General features: G+C 37.5%; 1 protein-coding gene across 3 annotated transcripts in view; it reads right to left on the bottom strand.

Moving 5' to 3' along the window:
• C6 (complement C6) overlaps positions 1–19,642 on the bottom strand; it is a 61,236-nt gene extending 41,594 nt beyond the window's left edge. The window contains exons 1-7 of one of the 3 annotated variants that reach the window (XM_036910880.2): positions 17,804–17,910; positions 16,208–16,265; positions 14,635–14,797; positions 13,085–13,241; positions 11,684–11,828; positions 6,470–6,611; positions 1,244–1,382 (exon numbers count right to left, since the gene is read on the bottom strand). In XM_036910880.2, coding sequence (XP_036766775.2) covers positions 1,244–1,382; positions 6,470–6,611; positions 11,684–11,828; positions 13,085–13,241; positions 14,635–14,777 — 726 coding nt within the window. In that variant the 5' untranslated portion in view covers positions 14,778–14,797; positions 16,208–16,265; positions 17,804–17,910. Of the gene's footprint in view, positions 1–1,243; positions 1,383–6,469; positions 6,612–11,683; positions 11,829–13,084; positions 13,242–14,634; positions 14,798–16,207; positions 16,266–17,803; positions 17,911–19,034; positions 19,184–19,492 lie in introns of those variants that run through there. The other 2 variants (XM_036910878.2, XM_036910879.2) reach the window with 2 other exon arrangements.
• Positions 19,643–20,042: the final 400 nt, after the last annotated feature.

Below are 20,042 nucleotides of genomic sequence, written 5' to 3'. Positions count from 1 at the left end.
CTTTTTGGAGATTAGTGTATTTTGAAAATAAGCTTACAGTTGGGTCTTTTAAGAGCTGGAAAGCACTCTCTAACATAACAATATTGTATGTAAATGTTTGGGTTTTAGCTCTTGGCTACAAACTCAGCTCAATACATCTTAAGAGTAGTGCCATTTTTGATGTTACTATTTCTTTGGAAAAATCTTTCTTTTGAGTTCCTATTTTGCATACCAACAAGACCTTTTCCACCTCCCTCGGTGGTGGTGGACCCTCTGCTCTTATCATCTTTACCTGGTCAGGGGTCAGTTGTTACTCTTGTGGATTTTACCTGCAGACAGAGATGAGATTTCTCAAGGTAAATCTCCCAAAAGGTATTTGGATTGGTCATTTGAACCCCTGGGACATTCCTCACACCTGTTCAGATATACTGGATGGTTTTAAATTGAGTTTATCATATTGGAAAATGCCTGTGTTTATATGTACATAAAAGATTTTTAAAGAAAGAATTGAATGACTTTTGCTGAACTATCCCACGAAGTAGTCTCAGAAATCATCAGATCTTTGAAATTTGTTGAGGATGTCAAATTTGTAAAAATGGATATCACTATTGAAATTCTGTCTTTCCTGTTTCTTTTATCTTAATTGTAAAGAACTAGATTGTTTGCTTTTAGTTCCACAAGTATGGGGCACTTATCGTATTAAAGGCACTGGGTGGATTCTGGGAGTATGCCGTTTGCTGCTTGTTACCACTCAGGAAAACAAGCAGAAAACCAAATCAGCTAATAAAATGGAAGGAAGGTGAGCAGAACTACCCTCTTTATACTTAGATTCATTCTGATTGTTTTGGAAGCCAGACATTTTTTCCTGTCTAAATTATGTGGATACCTGAGAGATCTAGCTAGGGTAGGAAAAATTTCTGAATAAATCGAGCCATTTAACTGTGGGAGATGTTACAGCAGTATGTTCACTGGAGAAAGCATGGATTCCAGAATTTGGGAAACCTGGGCTTGAATCTCTAATCCATTACTTACTATCTGTTTGACTTGGGGCAAATTAGTTACCTTGGTTTTTTCATCTATAAATTGATGATAGTAACACTGACGTCATTGGACTAAGAAGGATTAAACACCAACACATAACAGGTGATTTAAAATGTTCCTTACCTTCTTTATTCTGTTCCTTCATTCGTCACTAATTTTTTGTTGGGAATTTAGCTTATGATCACCATTGACGGTGGAGTGCCACTATGATAAAATGTCATACCTCAAAGCTGACATTTTCCAGATTGGCCGGAACACGGTATGGATTACTTGCTTTACTGCTTTTGACAGTTTTACATATTCCTCCAGTGAAAGAGTTATCAAGGACTTCTCCTCTGGGCTCTCCTGCCAGAAAATGAAACCTAGAAACAAAGTAGTTTTCAAGAATTCAATTGATATAGAGCAATCTTTAAAATTTACTGCACTTATATGAAAGAAATTCCTCTCTGAGACATTTTTGACTCATGATAAATTACTTGAAAGGAAGCCCATTTTTTTCTAATCTCTGGTGAGGCATCCAGAAAGGGTTGGAAGCCAGGACTCAGCCCCTGTCTCTGTTAGGTTCTCCCTATCCCACTCACGTATTGTTCTGGGCTTTCAACATGAAATAACATTTGGATTTATATTTATTTCATGACTTACAAAACCAGCAGAAAATTTGGAAGCAGATTATGAAATAAATTAGTACATAATTAATGCCATTCTTGGCCTACGTCCTTCAGTATGATACAGTAAAGGAATTCTTATAGAGAGCTAATATTGAAGAGTAATAGCAATATTTTAATAGAATTATAATAATACTGTTTTTATTAACAAAAAATTTTTGAATTTAATAATGTTTACATACTATTTACTATAAATCAAGACTAATCTATATTTAGTGTTAATGTTATATTTTTTTAACATTTATGGTAACCATGTGACATAGATATAATTATTATACTTATTTTACACATGAAGAAATTGAAGAGATAGAGATTAATTAGCTTAGTACAACTCAAGTATTTAAGAAATTGTTTTGTGGTAGATGAAAACAATTCTCCAAGATGCTAATAGTTTTCCAAATTCTTACAGATATTAATATGTAGTCTGTGAAAAAAAGAATATGTATTCTGTGTCAAAAAGTTTAGTAATACTGGGTTACATATGATGAGATAAAAGAAAATGTCAATATAATGGCCTCTGCCCCCATTTCCTAATAACAAAGCTCCTAAAACCCTTGGAATTTCCTAAGTCATAAGAGCACTAAGACATCTTTTGTTCTAATATTATCTGTGACCCTGGCTGACATAGGGCTCCATAATGCTTTGGAATTTCCGGTGATATCACTATCTTTTGTTCTAAAGAGGTGATACTTGGTGGGCTCCTGGATAGGAGCTGGTCACCAGAAAAACCAAGGTATGATTAGGAACTGGGAATTTCCAACCTCATCCTCCATTCTGCAGAGAGGGAGAGGAGCTGGAAATGGAGCTAATGATTAATCATGCCTACATGATGAGGCCCACATACAAATCTGAAAAGCATGGGGTTAGGAGAGCTTCTGGGTTGTTAAACACATGGAAGTACAGGGAGAATGGCATGTCCTGGAGAGGCATGGAAGCTTGGTACCCTTCTCATACATCTTGCCCTACTCCTCTCTCCCAACTGGATGTTCAACTATACCCTTTAACAGATAATTTTATTGTAAACTAGCAAATAGTGTTAAAAACAAAGAAACAACAGGACCAAAATGGAGTCACTTGTGCTAAGCCCCACATCAGAAAACGCAACACTTAATACCCAACCTAACTGCAGTTTCATCCTTCCCCAGGAATGTGACCTTCAACCAGCCAATCTGGAATGATAGAGTTAGCACCAGTGAGGTAATCTGCCTGATAGACCCATGCCTTTCCTCAAAAGAAGGTGACTTTGCCTGAAATGATCTACTTTTTGCTAGAAACTTCTTTGCCCTACCTTCTTTTGCCTATAAAAGTCTTCCATTTTGTGTAGCTCTTCTCAACTCCTTTCTATCTGCTAGATGGGGTGCTGCCCTGATTCATAAATCATTGAATCAAGCCAATTAAATCTGCAGATTTACTCAGCTGAATTTTGTTTTTTAACGACCATAAATTGTTTTATAGGGTTCTGTAAGCTGCTCTAACAAATTAATTGACCCTGTGGAGGAGTCCTGGGAAGGTCCTATGTGTCAGAAGCTTGGGGGACAACCAGGCTTGCTATTGGCATCTGAAGTGGGGAGGAGTGGGGGACAGTCTTGTGGGACTGAGCCCTTAACTTGTGGGATCTGACTCTGTCTGCAGGTAGATAGTGCCAGAATTGAGTTAAATTGTAGAATACCTAACTAGTGTCACAGACAATTGCTTGGTGGAGGAAAAACCCCACATATCTATTATCAGAAGTGTAATGAGTGTGGTGATGGTGTGAAAGTCAAAGACACAGGAGGAGAACTGGTATGTGAATTTTATCTCATAAAGCTGTTAAGAAAAAAGAATGATTCCTCTGGGCTCTGTAAGATGCATCTCATACTGGAATAGCTGCAAGCACAATTTAAAGTTTGTTCTCATCCATATTTTGAATTGTATCAGTGGTGGTTGAGGGAGGAAATGTGAGAAGCTGGTCTAGGAAGAACTTTCCAATCTACGTTACTTAGCACGACAAACACAGGTGTTTAAGACTCATTCCCTTTTCTTAATTAAGAGGGATCAGTGAGGAAAAAAGAACTGTTGACCTTATATGATCTATTTAAGAGTTTGGCACAAATAAGAAGGAACTTGAGAAAAATGGCTCCCAGTTCATGAGGTATCAAGGAAAGTAGCAGCAGCTTGCAGAGAGCCTGAAGATAGAATTCTTATGGGGGTGGCTCATCAAGGCATGCCTGAGGAATCCTTTAGGAGTTCAGTCAGCTATGCAGCCAGTTTCAGCTCTATTCATTTTCATTCTCCTCTCCTCTGTTGTACTTAAGTTGAGTTAAAATACATTTTGGTGTTTCAAATACGTCATGGTCCTTAATATTTTAAGTTTCTAAAATTCTTTTATTTAATTTGGCTTTATGCATCATATTTTGTAGCTTTAAAATTTAATTAAAAATTGCATATATATACATAGATAAAAATGCATTAGCATGCATGTATGTATACGTGTGTGTGTGTGTGTTTATTTATACTTTGGCCCATCCTGAGAAAAAACAAATAGCATGCTGTTATTGCCTGATTGTGCTTCAGGTTTAAGACCTGGTGACTGATGTTGGCAATGTAGGAATGTTGGTTTGTCTTATTAAATTTTTTCTTGGAGAGATGCCACTTAAAAAGAAGTAGAGCCACCCAGGAAGCCACCTTTTTGGGGTAGAACTGTGTCAGAGAGGGGGCAGAGATTCTAAAGTTAGTAGATGAGAAAGGGATTCCAGTAAGCAGCTCTCAAAACTCTCAATTCAATCCCTGGGGAGGCAAGGAGAGGACTGGCTGTCCCCAAGCCAGCAGGTTTTGCTCATTTCTGAGAATCCTTGGGACAACAGTTCTGTTTGGAGGAAGGCCATACAGTCCTTCTGCCAAAGTACACACAGCATGTGGTCCTTCCCATCTGTAACTCTAGATTCTGGACCAACTGAGCGAAAGGTGAATTTGCAATGTGACCCTCATTAATCAAGAATATTAGAAAATGTGATAATTAGTTTGAGTTTTTGGCTGAGGTTTTCTTCCAGGGAAAGGCAAAGAAGGAAACCACTTCTGCACATTGATAAGAAGGTGCTGTTGAAATTCTCTCAGTGAAGTCATTTCTAATTAGGAATCTTAGGACTGAATCTCAAGTCAGTTTGTGATCATTCAACATACAGTTGAGAAAACTATAGCCTAGAGATGTTCAGTGACTTGGGTATGATGTAGTGAGGTAATGCAGAACTAGGTCTAGAACCCGGCTCCCCTGATGTCCTGACTAATGATTATTCCATTTTGCTCAACTGTCTGCTGCTCTTGAGTTTGGTTCGATAGCATCTGGTTTTCATTCTAATCAAATAAAATTGTATTTGCAACTGTTGCTCTTTTGCCTTTGGTGCTTCAAGGTTTCATATTATGCAAGTCTGGAAGCCTAAGTGAAGACTTAAACAGTAAGTCCAAGACAAAGCAATAAAACCCTATAGCACACTGTTTGCTATCTGGCCAAAAAATGAAGGGAGCATTTTTACCATGGGAAAAGGAAATAAAAGAAATTATTTTTACTGATTTTTCTTATGCTTCCAACTAAGGTTAGTTCTTCTGTTTTAATTGACTTCTCTTATTTTTCCTGAAGTTTTCTAAGACATTTGCTCATTCCAGTGAATTTCAAATCCCTTGACAAACCTGTGTCCTCATCACCTAAAATAGGAACATTAGCATGTCTGGGCACTATTCAAAGATGGGGAGAAGTGTTGCATGGTACACCAAGGTTTCTTCCAGTATGTTCCCATTTCTAAGGTGGATACTGTCCTGAGTCAGAATGAAATGGTGGAAGTAACCCATGTTTTGAAGTCTGAATTTTAATCCTGTTTCCACTATTTATTACTTGGTAGACTTAGACAGGTTACTGAAACTTTCTGAGGCTCAGTTCACCAGTTTTTAAGTTGAGCAAGAGGCCAGATGGTAATACAGTTCTGACCTTCTGCCTTTAAACTGTACTGACTGATCCATGCATTTCATAGTACATGTGAGAGGAAGTTTTGGACACCTTAATCATGTTCACATCACTTCTTACTCCTTACTTTTTTGCTCCATTGCTTTTTATCACCCTCTTTTTCTATGTGTGCCCAACTCCTTTCCATCTAGCTTTGTGTCCCATTATTGACTCAGGGCTTGCCACTCAAACTTGAACACTAGTTTTGCTCCTTTAGTGTTTTAACTTTCAATACACTCACAGTCATACTTTTCTGATACTCTCTCCATTGTCAGTAGGAGTTTTTGGCTGAGGTTTTCTTCCAGGAAAAGGAAAACAAGGAAGCTATTCCTCCTTATTGATAAGAAGATAATGTTGAAGCACTGTCACTGAAATCAACTCTAATCAGAAAATCTTAAGACAGAGCTGCAAATCAGCTTGTAGTCATCCAACATACATAAGAAACTGCATTTCTGATTGGTTACTCACCAATTCAAGACCTAGCCCCAGGAATCCACCCTGGTACCTCCCCACTTGGCTGGCCTTCCACTAGTTTGCCCTGATCCACTCGATGGATATATGAGAATTAAAACCAATGTTTACGAAGGGCCCATAATACTGCCTCGTATGAATGAAATGTGAACATGCTAAGTTCTTTTATTCTCTAGGAGTGAGGATCATGGCCACATGCTGCCTGATGGCAGTAGCCAAGTGTCAGAGGCAGGGCAGGTGGGGGTAGTAAGAGGTTAATGAGGAAGGTGGATGATTGGGTGTCTCATGGCTTCATTGCTGCTTCCATTAGTCTGAGATACAATAAAAATATGTTACATACCCAGCACCCATCAATTGTACACTAGGGATGGGAATATACTTCCTTGGACACACTGCTTTTGTTCTCCCACAGTTCCTTTCATCTGAGTTGTCTCCACAGTCATTTTCTCCATTGCACTCTAACTTGCTGGCAATGCAGCGCCCTAGTCAGAAAAGCAAACATTAACAACAAACGATCGTTTAAGAAAGCCCTGATCGATTTGAAACATGAGTGCTTTAAATTTCAAAAGAAAATTGAGGGGAAGTTTTCATTATTTTTGGTAAAGGTTTAGGAAATACAGAAATGGAATAATAAATTGATATTTTTCCTTATATTTTTAGATTACAAGAGTCCCCATAGAATCATTTAGTTGCCATTTGGGCTGATTGTATTAAAAAAAGAAGTAATTCTAGAACCCCATTCCCATGATGTGAGCTTGCTGCAGAAACCATGTTCTGTAGGAGAAAATGAACACTGGGTTAAGAATATTGTTTTGATCTAAGATAGCAGACTCAAGGCCACTGTTTTTATACAAAAACTATAATTTCACACACACACACACACACACACACACACACACATATAAAGATGCACATTCATGGGTACACTTGATTATATCATTGAATCTCTAAAATTTTGAGTGAAATGTTGAGTGAAAGAAGCCAGACATATAAGTCACATCATATGATTCCATTATCTGATGATCAAGAACAATAAGGGATTTAACTATAAAGAGGAAATAAGGAACTTATTTGTGTTTTGGGTTTATGGAAATTTTTTCTGTCTCACTCGGGAGCTGTTTACAGGGTATATGCATTTGTCAAAATTAAACTGCATACTTCTTATCTGTATATTCTACTGTATAAAATTATTTGACTATACATAATCACTAGATTTTTTATTGTATATATTTGCTATTTGTAGATTGTTTTACTACATATAATTTACTATATCTGATTACTTTTTTGATAAGTCAAATGCCTAGGTACTACAGTATTATGTAGCAGGTTAAGTGAATAAATTTAGAAAATAGTACAAAGTCCATGTACTCAGACAATTCGCTTCCTTTTCAAATTTGCTGAATTTCATAAGTATCCTTGGAATCAGTGTGTGCCTATAAATTACAGAAACTAAAATGCTTTAGGTACAATGTCAGCTCCTCTCCTGTCCCTCAGCCTCTTTCCTGTAATCAGAGATGCTGGCATCTGTACCATTATGTACAGGTCTCACTCACTGTGATTAAATGTTTAACTCAAGTATCTGGTTAACTATTTAAAGTCATGATCAGTATCTTACTACAGCTATATTTGACTATGTTGACTGACTGAAATGCCTAGGGAAATTAGATATTCTGTTGAATTAAATTTTTTTAACAGATTTCACCAGAAGAACTTAGTTCCACCTTTCTGATTCTTCACTTAATCTTCACTAAGAAGGTAGAATGTAATGAAAGTAATTAAGTTCTCTTTTGATTATCCAAAATCTTGCATTGTATCTGGACTACTATTACAAAGATTTATAGTTACAAGTACCATAATCACATAGGACTGAAAATGTAGAGGGAACGTCAATCCCAAGATATAACCTGAAAGGGGCTCTGTTTTTAAAAAGAGCACATCTCTAGATTTTTCTTCATTTGCTTTTATCAGGGCAGAACAGAATGGGTAATTTAGTTTGAAAGACATGGTTTTCTAAAGAAAAGAGTAAATATTATGTTTTAAAAATGTTTTGAATCTGGCACCTACAAATATGAGCAAAAGCTAATTTTTTATATGGTTACATTAAAAAAAAACATTTTTTCAGATAGAAGAAGGGATATGCATGTAGGGTACAATTGTCATTAGCCTAGTGAGCAGTGTTCCAAATATGTTGGAAAATAAGAAATATTACCCATTTGGTGCTTCTACAGATACTGGAGATGACCTATTAGCCAGGGTAGATATCAAAGTAAGAGGACATCTCTTGAGTGATGTTTAGGAATGGGTGGTAGGAATGTTATAGGTGTGATGGGACACAGCTGAGAATTGGTTCCAGGCTATGGAAACCCAATGGAATAGGAAGCACAAGGGGAGAGATTTTGTAAGCCATAACTATATTCTCTACTGAAGGAGGAATGGGGAAGGTGAAAGGCAGTTTGGGTAGTGCAAGATCTTCAGAAGTCAGTATGCATTAGCTAGCATATGCACATATATATTTATACATGGAGCTACATAATCATTTAGAAATTGTTTTTTTTTTTTTGAGGACATCTCTCATATTTATTGATCAGATGGTTGTTAACAACAATAAAATTCTGTATAGGGGACTCAATGCACAATCATTACTCAACCCCAAGCCTAATTCTCAACAGTCTCCAATCTTCTAAAGCATAACAAACAAGTTCTTACATGGTGAACAAGTTCTTACATGGTGAATAAGTTCTTACATGGTGAACAGTGCAAGGGCAGTCATATCACAGAAACTTTCGGTTTTGATCACGCATCATGAACTATAAACAATCAGGTCAAATATGATTGTTCGTTTGATTTTTATACTTGATTTATATGTGAATCCCACATTTCTCCCTTATTATTATTATTATTATTATTTTTAATAACATGCTGAAGTGGTGGGTAGATGCAAGATAAAGGTAGAAAACATAGTTTAGTGCTGTAAGAGAGCAAATGTAGATGATCAGGTGTGTGCCTATAGACTAAGTATTAATCAGAGCTAGACATGGGCAACAAAACATCCACGGATGCAGAAGATTACTCTCAAAACAGGGGGGGTGAGGTTCTAAGCCTCACCTCTGTTGATCCCCAATTTCTCACCTGATGGCCCCCCTGCGACTGTGCCTGTCTTAGGTTGATCCCTTGAGGAATCTTACCTGTGTCTGGCTAACCAGTCATCTTCCGGGGCCATACAGAGAAATGTAAAGTTGGTAAGTGAGAGAGAAGCCTTATTGTTTGAAAAGGTTAGCTTTTTACTTCTTTGCATATTTATGCCCTGTGGCTTCTATGCCCAGCATTTGTCTTGAGGTATCTTTACCAATGGTATGTTATTTTTATAATCAACTGAATACTCTCTAGTCTTTATACTTAAAATTAGGACTTCAAGAAAGGAGTTGGCATAGTGCATGGGGATTAACCTCAGGGGTCATTCTCAAAGATCCATGTACATGTTAATGTAATATATTGATCTTATATTAATAAGAAGACTGGGAACGTTAATTATGAGGGAGAAAAGTGAACAGAGAAACTCTCTTTAGGATAGACAGTTCTGTGTTAATTGAGGGCCAAACACCTTCCTGAGTCAGACAAGTAGCAATCCATCCAGTGTTCATACCCTTAGAGAATGGCATTAATGGATGTTTTTAGGGTGCACAGTAGTATATCATCTTCAGTGGCATATTTAACAACCCAATAGGCCACAGCACATATGTGCCAGGGATTAACCAGTTAGTGGCTCTATCCTGGGAAGGTCTGGACAGCAGAAAAGGTGTCACTAAGAGAGGTCAGGGTAGTGGCTGCTTTCCAATCACTGCAGATGCATTTCAATAGTTTTTTTTTGGTTACTTGTTGTGAACATATTGTTGAACTCAAGAAGAGCTGTGCTTAAGGGCTTTCCTAACTTTCCTGAATTCGCTAATTACGATTTGGTGACTCATGCATGTATCTAAAGCCGGCTCAAACTTGTGAGTACTTTTGGCCTAAACAAAGCTCTTTTGCAATAAATGTCACAGATTTAATGTATCTTGAATAAAGAAGTTCTTTCTAGTAGTTTGGTCTAAAAAATGTGTCCTTCAAGCTTCAAATAGTTGCACTTGAGTTCTAAATATCAATCTTAATATCATGAATATAATGCTTAGGTCTGTATTGCCTTAAGTTATTGCCATCAAGATTTTTCTCATAGTCCATTTTTTGTCAACTTGTGAAATGACCTTATTCACATAGGTGTGATATATATCACCCTATCCATGTCCCACCCTCATATTCAGGTTTGGGAGGGTGCAAAGGGAAGATCCTGACACCAGCATTCCTACCTGACTTGCAGAAAGGTTGGCAAAGCTGGAGGCAGGAAGCAAAAAGTTGGAGGAGAAGAATATTACATTTAAGGCCTGGGGTCAATTTTCTATGGAATTTGACTCTGCTCTCTAGTTATAAATACTTTCCTTTCCAGTGTATTCCAGAGTACACAGAAATGAAAAGGATTTTATTCATCTGAACTCTCATTTTATTTTAACTTCAAATTGACTATTGGGATAAGAGGTCAGTGAATGATAGCCAGTGGGCTAAAACTGACCTGTCATCTGTTTTTGTAAATAAAATTTGGAACACAGTCATGTTCATTTGTTTGTACACTGGCCATGGCAGCTTTGGTGCTACAACACCAGAGTTGGGTAGTTGCAACATAGACTGTATGGCCTGCAACGCCTAAAATGTTTACCATCTGGATCTTTACTGACAAAAATTGCAGAAATCTGATTTAGACTGTCAAAAATGGTGTTAGACTGTCAAAAATAGCTGGGCAATTGGTAGCATAACACCGCTGTCTCCCTATGCTGAAAATATGGTGGGGCTTCTCTACCAATAGTTGAAGAGCTATTAATTAGCAAGAGAATATGTATGATGAAATAGTATATTCAAGATTTGATCATAATCTTATGAAATTTAAACATAAGAATTCACTTAAAATTATCAGAATCTGAATGAGTCCTGGACTTGAAGGGAATGTTACTATTATTCAAATCATTTTTAATCTCCTCTTTTGGAATTAACCGTTGCAATCATTCAATGGACCAACCAAGAAAAATGGTCACGTCATCTCTAGTCATCCTCCTGACATAACATCTTAATGTTAATATTCTTATCTTAATAAATGACATTATCTGTCACTCCTTTTCAATTGCTTATTCTGGCTGTAGCTTTGTGCTTATTAATAGCTATTTTTAAAAGTATCTGCCTACTCCCCCTTACTTCCTCCTCCTCTCTCTGCTGCTTTATAACAGTGTAGGGCCCTGGGCAGCAGTACTTGATGAGCAAATGAATCAGGTAAGCGGTCAAGAAGATTATAGCTTTAAAGCTGTAATTTCACACATGAATAGCTGGGCAATTGGTAGCATAACACCGCTGTCTCCCTATGCTGAAAATATGGTGGGGCTTCTCTACCATGGCTTTCACTGGTAGTCAACTGGAATGACTTCATTTAGTCAAGTCATTCTTAGTGGGCACTGAACATTTTATAAAAGTACATTACCACTGTCACAGCGGAATTTATTCTTGCAGTCAACCTCTTCAATTTTGCAGAGCTTAGATGGAATGCATGGCTGAAAGGTCACCAGAGGTTCAGTACATGGTTGTCCTCCAAACTGACTGGGGCGCAAGATGGACCTAACCTTAAACTGAAGGGGCAGAAGAGAAAGGTGAGTAACTAAGGCAGGGTCAGAGCCAAAATGTATCTAAGAAACCTGCAACTTCTCAATCGCAGGAATGACTTCTCCTATAGTGTTGTTTCTTAAATTATGTAATGGTTATTCTAATTTAATTATTGTGTGTCCTTAGGGAAGTCATCCTCTCTATGAGCCTCAATTTTCCAAACTGTAAAATGGGGAGGCAGGGCAAAAGATTTCTGAGACTTCTAACTCTGAAATTGTATGAATTAAATGAAAATAAAATGCACAAATATTTACTGAGAGTGTCCTGAGTGCAGGAAATCTTCCAGGAGGTGGCGATAGCCCTTCTATATGTCAGAGGTGGTGTGAAGTGACAAATGAAAGGATTTAGGGTTCTTTTGTATAAGAAAGTCACCATGGAGACCAAGGTTGACACGTTCTCCACACTTTAAAAGATTTAAATGGTAAATAGTAAAGCAGAGAGTCGGAAAGGATACAAATGTGACAGGATTAAAGACCAGTGTCTTTGAAATCAGAAAAATTTGGGTTCAAAATGAAGTTTCTTTATTCCTTAGTGGCATATTCTTGAGAAAAGTACTTAACCCCTAATGAGCTGTAACTTCCTCATCTGTAAAATGAGCAGAAACACACAATCTGATATGAAGTCTGAATGAGGTGATGGATGTAAGAGGCCTAGAAGAGTTTCCACCAGAGTGGGTACTCCACGAAGGAGTCCCTTTTCCTTCCCTAATGTGTGAATGCTCATCACTGGCTCTGGCAGAAGCTCACACAGGCCAATGCCTTTACAGGAATGAGCTCAAGGTGGGTAAATATTGCAACTGGGAACAGTAAACAAACTGAGAGACTTTCCCACGAGGAGAGGAAACTTAGAGGAAGGACAGACTCAGGCTTTTGATTAATGACACTCATCCTATCTAATTTTAAGCCGTGGACTTGCTTCCCCATTTTCTAGCACCTGCTTTTGCTCTCTGAGCTCTCAGAGGGCACAGGCAGTAGAATTCAGAGTGGAGTGGGTAGAATAACAATATTGGGGACAGAATTTCCTTCTGGTGTTCATATGAAACAAAGTAAATCAAACAAGTAAAATGGGCTCTCCCAATCCCCCAACAATGATTGCTAAATGGAATTTTCCTTCCATGGAAGCTGGGACAGTTAATTTCAGTGATTGTTGAGCCTGTCAGTTAAGCTGAGCATTTTTCGTGATTCAGATTTCCTGATTATGCCCATGTGTCATAAGCACCTACCTGTCTTTCAACACAAGGGTCACAGTCTGACCATGGTCCGTAATCCCCTAGGAGGCAGTTGATAGGGCAGCTTTGCCAGTTACATTGCCTGGTCTCCTGCTTGGTGCAAAGCTGGTCACAGAAGTTATCCAGATAGTACTGGTCTACTACTGTTTGTCTGTAACAGTGAGGAAAAAGCTGCTTAGAATGAGTGTATTCATTATAGCCCCAGTCCTATAAGAAAAACGTCATTGAACATTAGCTACAATGAATAAAAGCAAAGAAGGTTTTCATGGAAAATCATGCAGTTTGGCTCTGTGCAGTTCTTAACCACTTATTGGAACTCAGGACCAGGTATATAATTTGTAGGGCCTAGTGCAAAATGAAAATAAGGGACCTCATGTTCAAAAATTACTAATAATTTCAAGGCAGTGATGGCAGAGCATTAGGCCAAGCACGGAGCCCTTCTGAGTGGGGTCCTGTGCCGCTGCACGGGTCACACAGCCATGAAGCTAGCCCCGATGGAATTCTGGGAAGGGACTGGATGGGAAAGAAAAGAGACAAGACAGATCCTGCAAGCTGCTTTAAAAATAACAACCCAATGTGGTAAGTGCAATGGCCGGGTTAGAATCAGAGTGCTGTGGGCCAGAGAGTCAAAGAGAAAATGGCGTGAGAAATGCTTTTTCAAAAATTCATGTGAATTTTCCAGGCAGCAAAGGGAACAGCACACAGAGGGAACGGCATTTGTAAAGATTAGACTAGGCGGAGGAGTGTAACGTGTCCAAGGATCGCTGGTGGGATGGGTCTGAGAAATGCGTGGTTGAGAGGGACTGAATATATTGTTGTGCTTTATTTGGTGGTCAGTAGACAGCTGCTGAGGGACTCGAGTGGAGAGCATTATAAACAAACCTGTTTTACATACTTAGTGGATGGTTTACCAGGGAAATCAATTGGTGATTTTAACGAGACACACTACATATGAAAAATAGTTTTCTAAAATCACTCTCTGAAAAATGCTGTAATAGTTAAAAAATGTTAAATATATGCCTTTCTCTCCAAGGAAGTGGAACATCTACCAGATTTAAAGGAACAGTGGGGTAGGCTGGATTGATGAAAAGACTGAATTATTAAATGCTATCAAGTAAACACAGTTTTCTTGCCTTCTTGTAACTGCCAACGAACAAGCTAATAGCTGGTGGTGCTGCTCAATTGAGGTCCTGTTAGACTCACTTTAATAAGTAGAAAATTCTCTATAATTAACTCACTAACTGTTGGCAAGAAAAGTTATAGGCTGACTGAAAAAAAAAAGCTGGAGTAGCAACTGTAAGTTAGTCAACTAAAAATACTGCACATTCTTAAATTTCTTGAAACTCTTCAATTTTATGGAGAGAATAAAAGTAGACTCCACTTCAACCTCATGTGAATAAACCTCAGATCCCATCCAAATTAATGCGTTCTCACTTTGAGATACACTGTTTTCCCATTGTTCAGTGTGGCACACTTGATGTTGCCAACTCTTGTTGTCACAAGTGTCTCAGAGCCCGAAGAAAACCTACATAGCTCACACCCACCTCTGTCTGCTCTGGGTTCCAGAACTGCAGGTTGTTGAGCAGCTGGACCACGGAGTCCATGGGTAGTGATCACAGAAACAGGCTTGGCTCTTGTCAGGCAGACCACTCAGCAGGACGAAATACAGGATGGGGAGCCTGGCCATGCCTTGAGAGCGTCTGGGCCCTGAAGAGAGATGATGACACATATCAAACATTTGTTGGGAGTAAAACTTTACAAGATCATATTACGACTCTTAATATGATCGGAGCAAACATCTACATCCTCCTGCCTTCCTTAAGGCAATTTAATACCTGTAAATTCACATGCTCATGAACACAAATCCTATACCTAAAGATTTTTAGGATGGATATTCCCATAGTTAAAATCCTCAGTACCAGAAAGTTTCTCTGAATGCGTGGTGATAGGCTACAAGACAAGGTATGTAGTATACATTTGTATCCCATTTCATTCCAAAATGGGAATTCTTACATAATTTTATTTTTTTCAAAACAACCGTTCATTTTGTGTGGACAGTTCCTTCAAGTACATTGCAGTTTTTCATACTTTTCTGAGACTGGGGAAGGAGTCTGGACCATTCTGGAAGCACTATTTAGTTTCCTGGCTTCCTGGAAAACTGCTGAAGAAAGAATTCATTGCCCAGCTATCTATCTGTACAGTCATTGAAGTTAGAGCTGCAATGCATCTTTCAAGTTAAACTACCTTATTTTATTGGATGAAGAAACTCAGGGGTAAGGAAATGCTACATGAGGCCACATGCTTCATGTGGTAAGAATCCAGGGTTCTTCACGCTCGGCTGAGGCACATGCCTTCACTGAATTTCTAGTAACACTAAGGATTGCGTTACTACAACATCTGGATGTGTGGAACTGCACGACCTAGGCCATGCAAGGGTTTATCCAGATGTGGCTGAAGGCCAGAGGAAGCCTTGGCTGGTGGTTCCCCACTGTGTGCTGTGGAGACTTGAGGATCTGTGAGCAGTTTAAAGGAATTTGCCAAACTCTCTATGCCCCCCAGTATTGCTATTTTGATCAGTTTGTCTCTAACAATACAGGCAACATGGTTAAGTATATACAGAAAATGCTGCTGTAATTATTATGGTGGCTTTCATTTAGAGAAGTGAAATGCCAATAACTTAATTTCTCTCAATTTCCTTACTATAAAATAGGAATAATACTTTTTGCTTCATAAGGCTTTTGCTAGGCTTGAGTAAAAAAAGTTCATGTAAAGTGCTTAGAACAATCCTGGGCATAAATATTAGCTTTCCAAATTCACTTGAGTGTTACATATTGAAGTATTAGTCACATGCATTTTTCAAAATTAGGGGCTTGTCAAATTACAGCAAGAATCATGAGACGATCAAAGATATGTTTTGATGTCAAATGAGGTTTTCCATATTCAAAGTGATTCAGAAATACAGCTTTAGTTACTTTTCATTTTGCAAAGAAAATCAGACCTCTGACCATCTTATCTGAAGCTGCAATTACCACCCATGTTTCCTACCCCGCTTCATGGCTTTATTTTTCTGTTATACATCTCCTCTTTTAACATAACTTATTAAGTTTCAATAAATACCTGCTCTTTCTTTTCTCCTTCTTCACTAGAATGTAAACACCGTGGTGGGTGATCTTTTCTGTCTGTTTTGTTCATTTCAACATTAAGAAGAATGAGGGCCAGCATAGAATATAATGAGTAAATACTATTGACTTGATTGAGGCAAGGAAATAGTTTAGAAATTTGAATAATGTAATTTGAGTCCGTAATTACAGCTACTTCTGTAATACTATTCTTAACATTTCTGCCAAGATTAAGGGTATTTCACAGACTTCAGAAATGTACTCATCTGTTTAATTGTCATCCATTGTTATAGCAAGAGTGATAGTTTGTAGCATAACTGGTTTATCTCTTGTTTGTTACAATAGTTGACTGAAAGAAAAAACTAGACCTACTGAGACTCAGATTTATTTTTAAGACACTTGTAATTTATTTAGTTTGTCTACTTGTTTATTTGATGACATTCATTGTGTTGTAAAATATATAGAAATGCGTGAAGAAGAAAATTAAGATGGTTTATAATAAACCAACTTGAAAATGTCTGTTGACATTCTTAATATGCAAATATGAAAAATACAAGCCTGCATTTGAAAACTTTAAACAGAACAGAAAGAAAAATACATGGCCTAAGTTCTCTTTTACCTGTAACCAGACCATCTATCTACACATAACCACTGCTTTCTCTTTTTGTAGGCAGCCAGTGGAGGCAACATTCTTCCATGCTTCACCTTCCATGGAGGCATGTTCTTTTAACACATACACAAACGAGAGGACATATGATGCATGCCTGTATTTTGCTTTTTCCACTTCATAATGTTCTTTGGACATCCTTCATGTTAATAGATTCATATCTACTTCATTCTTTTTATGGCTGCATCGTTTTATACTATATGGATGTATTATATTGGGTTTAACCATTCTAATTATAGACATCTAGTATACAACATACTGCAATAAATATGTTTGTATTATATTTTAACATATTTTCATAGTATATCCATATACAGGTGTATTCTTAGCAGTAAGAGGGCTCAAATGATAAGAAATTTAAAATATCAATAACATTGACAAGTTGGCCTACTGAAATATGGATCCCTCAGATGTCTCAGAGGGTGTTTCTGATTGCATTTTAATGCAGTCCCTTCGTGTTTCTTAGTTGTGGTGAAAGGATACTTTAATAAAAAAATTAATGGGGATCACCATTTTGTAAATCTTCATTAAAGCAAAAGTTTGAGATCAGATATAAGGATTGTTTCTCCATTTTGCTCAGAAATTAGAGCATTTCTTAGCAAATCAGTAAGCTTTTTGAACTCCCCTACAAGCTCAGAGAGAAATGCTAGAATAGAAGCCAGTAATCCATTGACATGTGACTGAATATGCCATTCGATTTAAAATGGAATGCACGCACATTTGAGTATCCATTGTTTGTTGATAAGCTTTGAGTGAGATACAAAGAAATAGAGCCCACTATCACTGTCTGGGGAGGGGAGATGGAAACTGAAGGTGCTTGCCATGCTTTTTGTCCAAACTTTTAAAAATCCAACTCATAGATAAACCGCTATGGCCCTAGGGTATTTCAGTTATAAAAATAAGAAGCTCCTTTAAAGATCACTGCACTTGCCTGCTGATTTGAGTCCACTGGTAAGTAATTCACCTCTCCTGGTTTTCCTCAGCAGCACAGAACCAGAGGACGTTGGGACAAGCGTGTCCAGACAGATTGTAGACTGTGATCAGATGGAGTAAGGTGAATCCTGACCCAAGCTCCAGATGGGATATTTTTTAACTGGCTTCAGGGCAGGAGCTGAGAGTCCTAAACAGTGAGGTTTCCCTAGCTAACCACTAGACAGACCACTACCCCACTCCCACCCCCAAACTGGGATCTTCACATATAGGAAACCTGAACAGAGGATTTTTTTTGTGTGTGTTGTTGCTGTTTATTTACTTAGATTTTGAAGAGAGAGATATTTTCCAGAATAATCCCTTCAATTATAGAGAAAATAAATTCTTAAAGTATTTTGTGGAATCAACATGTAAATGATTGGGAGAAGTCAAATTATAAGAGATTATCAGTTCTCCGTTCTTAACAGACCCTATCGCTTTTAACTTCCAAAAGCTTGAAAAATACAGGTGGGTTTTATTTTAGTTATCATCAAAAAACTGCAAGAACAGAACCCTTATAAAATCTTCTGATTAATTCTTCAGCTGTAACTGTTCTCAGGCAACTTGGAAAATGCTAAACATTAAGATGATAACATCCACACTTCTTATTTGAGATGCTAATAAAAGATCTAATTGGTAGCTTCTCTTTTTGTAACATTGTTATGAGCAAAGTTGTTTTATATGAAAAGGATAATTTTCATTTAAATAAAGATAATTATTTCTCTAAGTTTTTATGACTATGGCCCAGCGTGTAATATCCTTATGTATTAATTTCCAACAATTTAATTTCTTTATTTATTAATTTCAATTTAATTTCCTTATTTATTAATTTCCAACGTCTCTTTGCATTTTGGAGATATCTAATATTTCATGTGGGCTTTTTACCCACTACCATACAATTCTCATACAAACATGTACAGAAGAATGTCTAGTGAATAGAGGAAGACAGGGAAAATCTTCCACTGCAGTGCCGTGGTAGAAGAGCAGCAATTCTGCAGTTCTCGTAATTGCCATCCCTTCCTGAATTCTAAAAATCAGCGATCCCATTGAACCATTGAAGATGGCTTGCGAGCATTTAGAGAATTCTAGTATAGAGTGAAGTCCATCTGTTTCTGATCTGTCATCTTCTGACATACTTGCCCTGTATGAATGATTTGTCCACAGGCTGTTCAGCCTGATCTTACCTCACAGGTTCAGAGAATGCTCTCGTTTGCCCTCAACTGCAGGGTCTTCCTTTCCATCTTCTAGTAAGTTTCTTGAATCTCTTATTTCTAATTTTTTTCTTCTGTGCATGCCCCAGAGGCTCAAGAAATGTTATTTACCATTGCTAGGACAGGCTGGGTTGCTCAGGCACATGACTGATCTTTTGGCTAAAGGGTATGTTTGCTTTACTTTTAAACGTAGTTTAACTCAGAAAAACTTAATCTCAACAGGGTAGTTAGTTCTCCGGAGGGACATTTCTTTGAAGCGTGAAACTAGTTCTTTTGAGATTTAAGTAAAGTGGTTATTTCTTATTTTAAGAGAAAGACAAAGAAATGGCTATAATCTGAGTTATTTATTTTCATGGTTAAAAGGGTAAGTTTGTTGGGAACATGATCTACAGTTATGAAATATTAAGTTTACAAATGAAATCGTCATGCCACTCACCTTCAAACAGAGTTTGTGGTATCCGGGGAGTTCATCTGCAAATGGCTGAGGAAACAATAGGTATTAACAATGAAAAGGGTAATGTTACTCCAAACAAGCCTTTTCCCCTTATTGCTAGCCAACACAGGTCATACCCCAGAGAGCTAATAACACCTAGAGTGTTGTCAAAATAAACATTCTGTGGAAACTCTGGACTTTGCAAATGATTACTTTAATCAGCAATAACCCTGAAACTCTAAGAATGAGATATTACACCAGGTCCTAAATTTGCAAGGATTTTTTACTCAAGGAATATTGTAATAGGTATTACCAACCTTAGAGAAGAGATATATCTGACTCCATTTTTAAAAACTTTTTAAAATAAATTGCTTAAACTTGCATTTCCTTTGGGGAATGTGTCCATTTAATTAAGATATGTATAGAGTATTCTTTTTATTCTGAATATTTATTGAGGAAGATTTGGAAAATATGGAAAAGTGTGAAGAGGAAAATTAAATTTTCATAACCAGATAAGATCAATATTGATATTTGGAGTAAACACTTCCAGCCA

The sequence above is a fragment of the Manis pentadactyla genome, chromosome 2, assembly GCF_030020395.1.
Source record: "Manis pentadactyla isolate mManPen7 chromosome 2, mManPen7.hap1, whole genome shotgun sequence".
Classification (NCBI taxonomy): Eukaryota; Metazoa; Chordata; class Mammalia; order Pholidota; family Manidae; genus Manis; species Manis pentadactyla.
The sequence above is the reverse complement of the archived record's forward strand: the minus strand, read 5'-3'. Positions and strand labels throughout refer to the sequence as shown.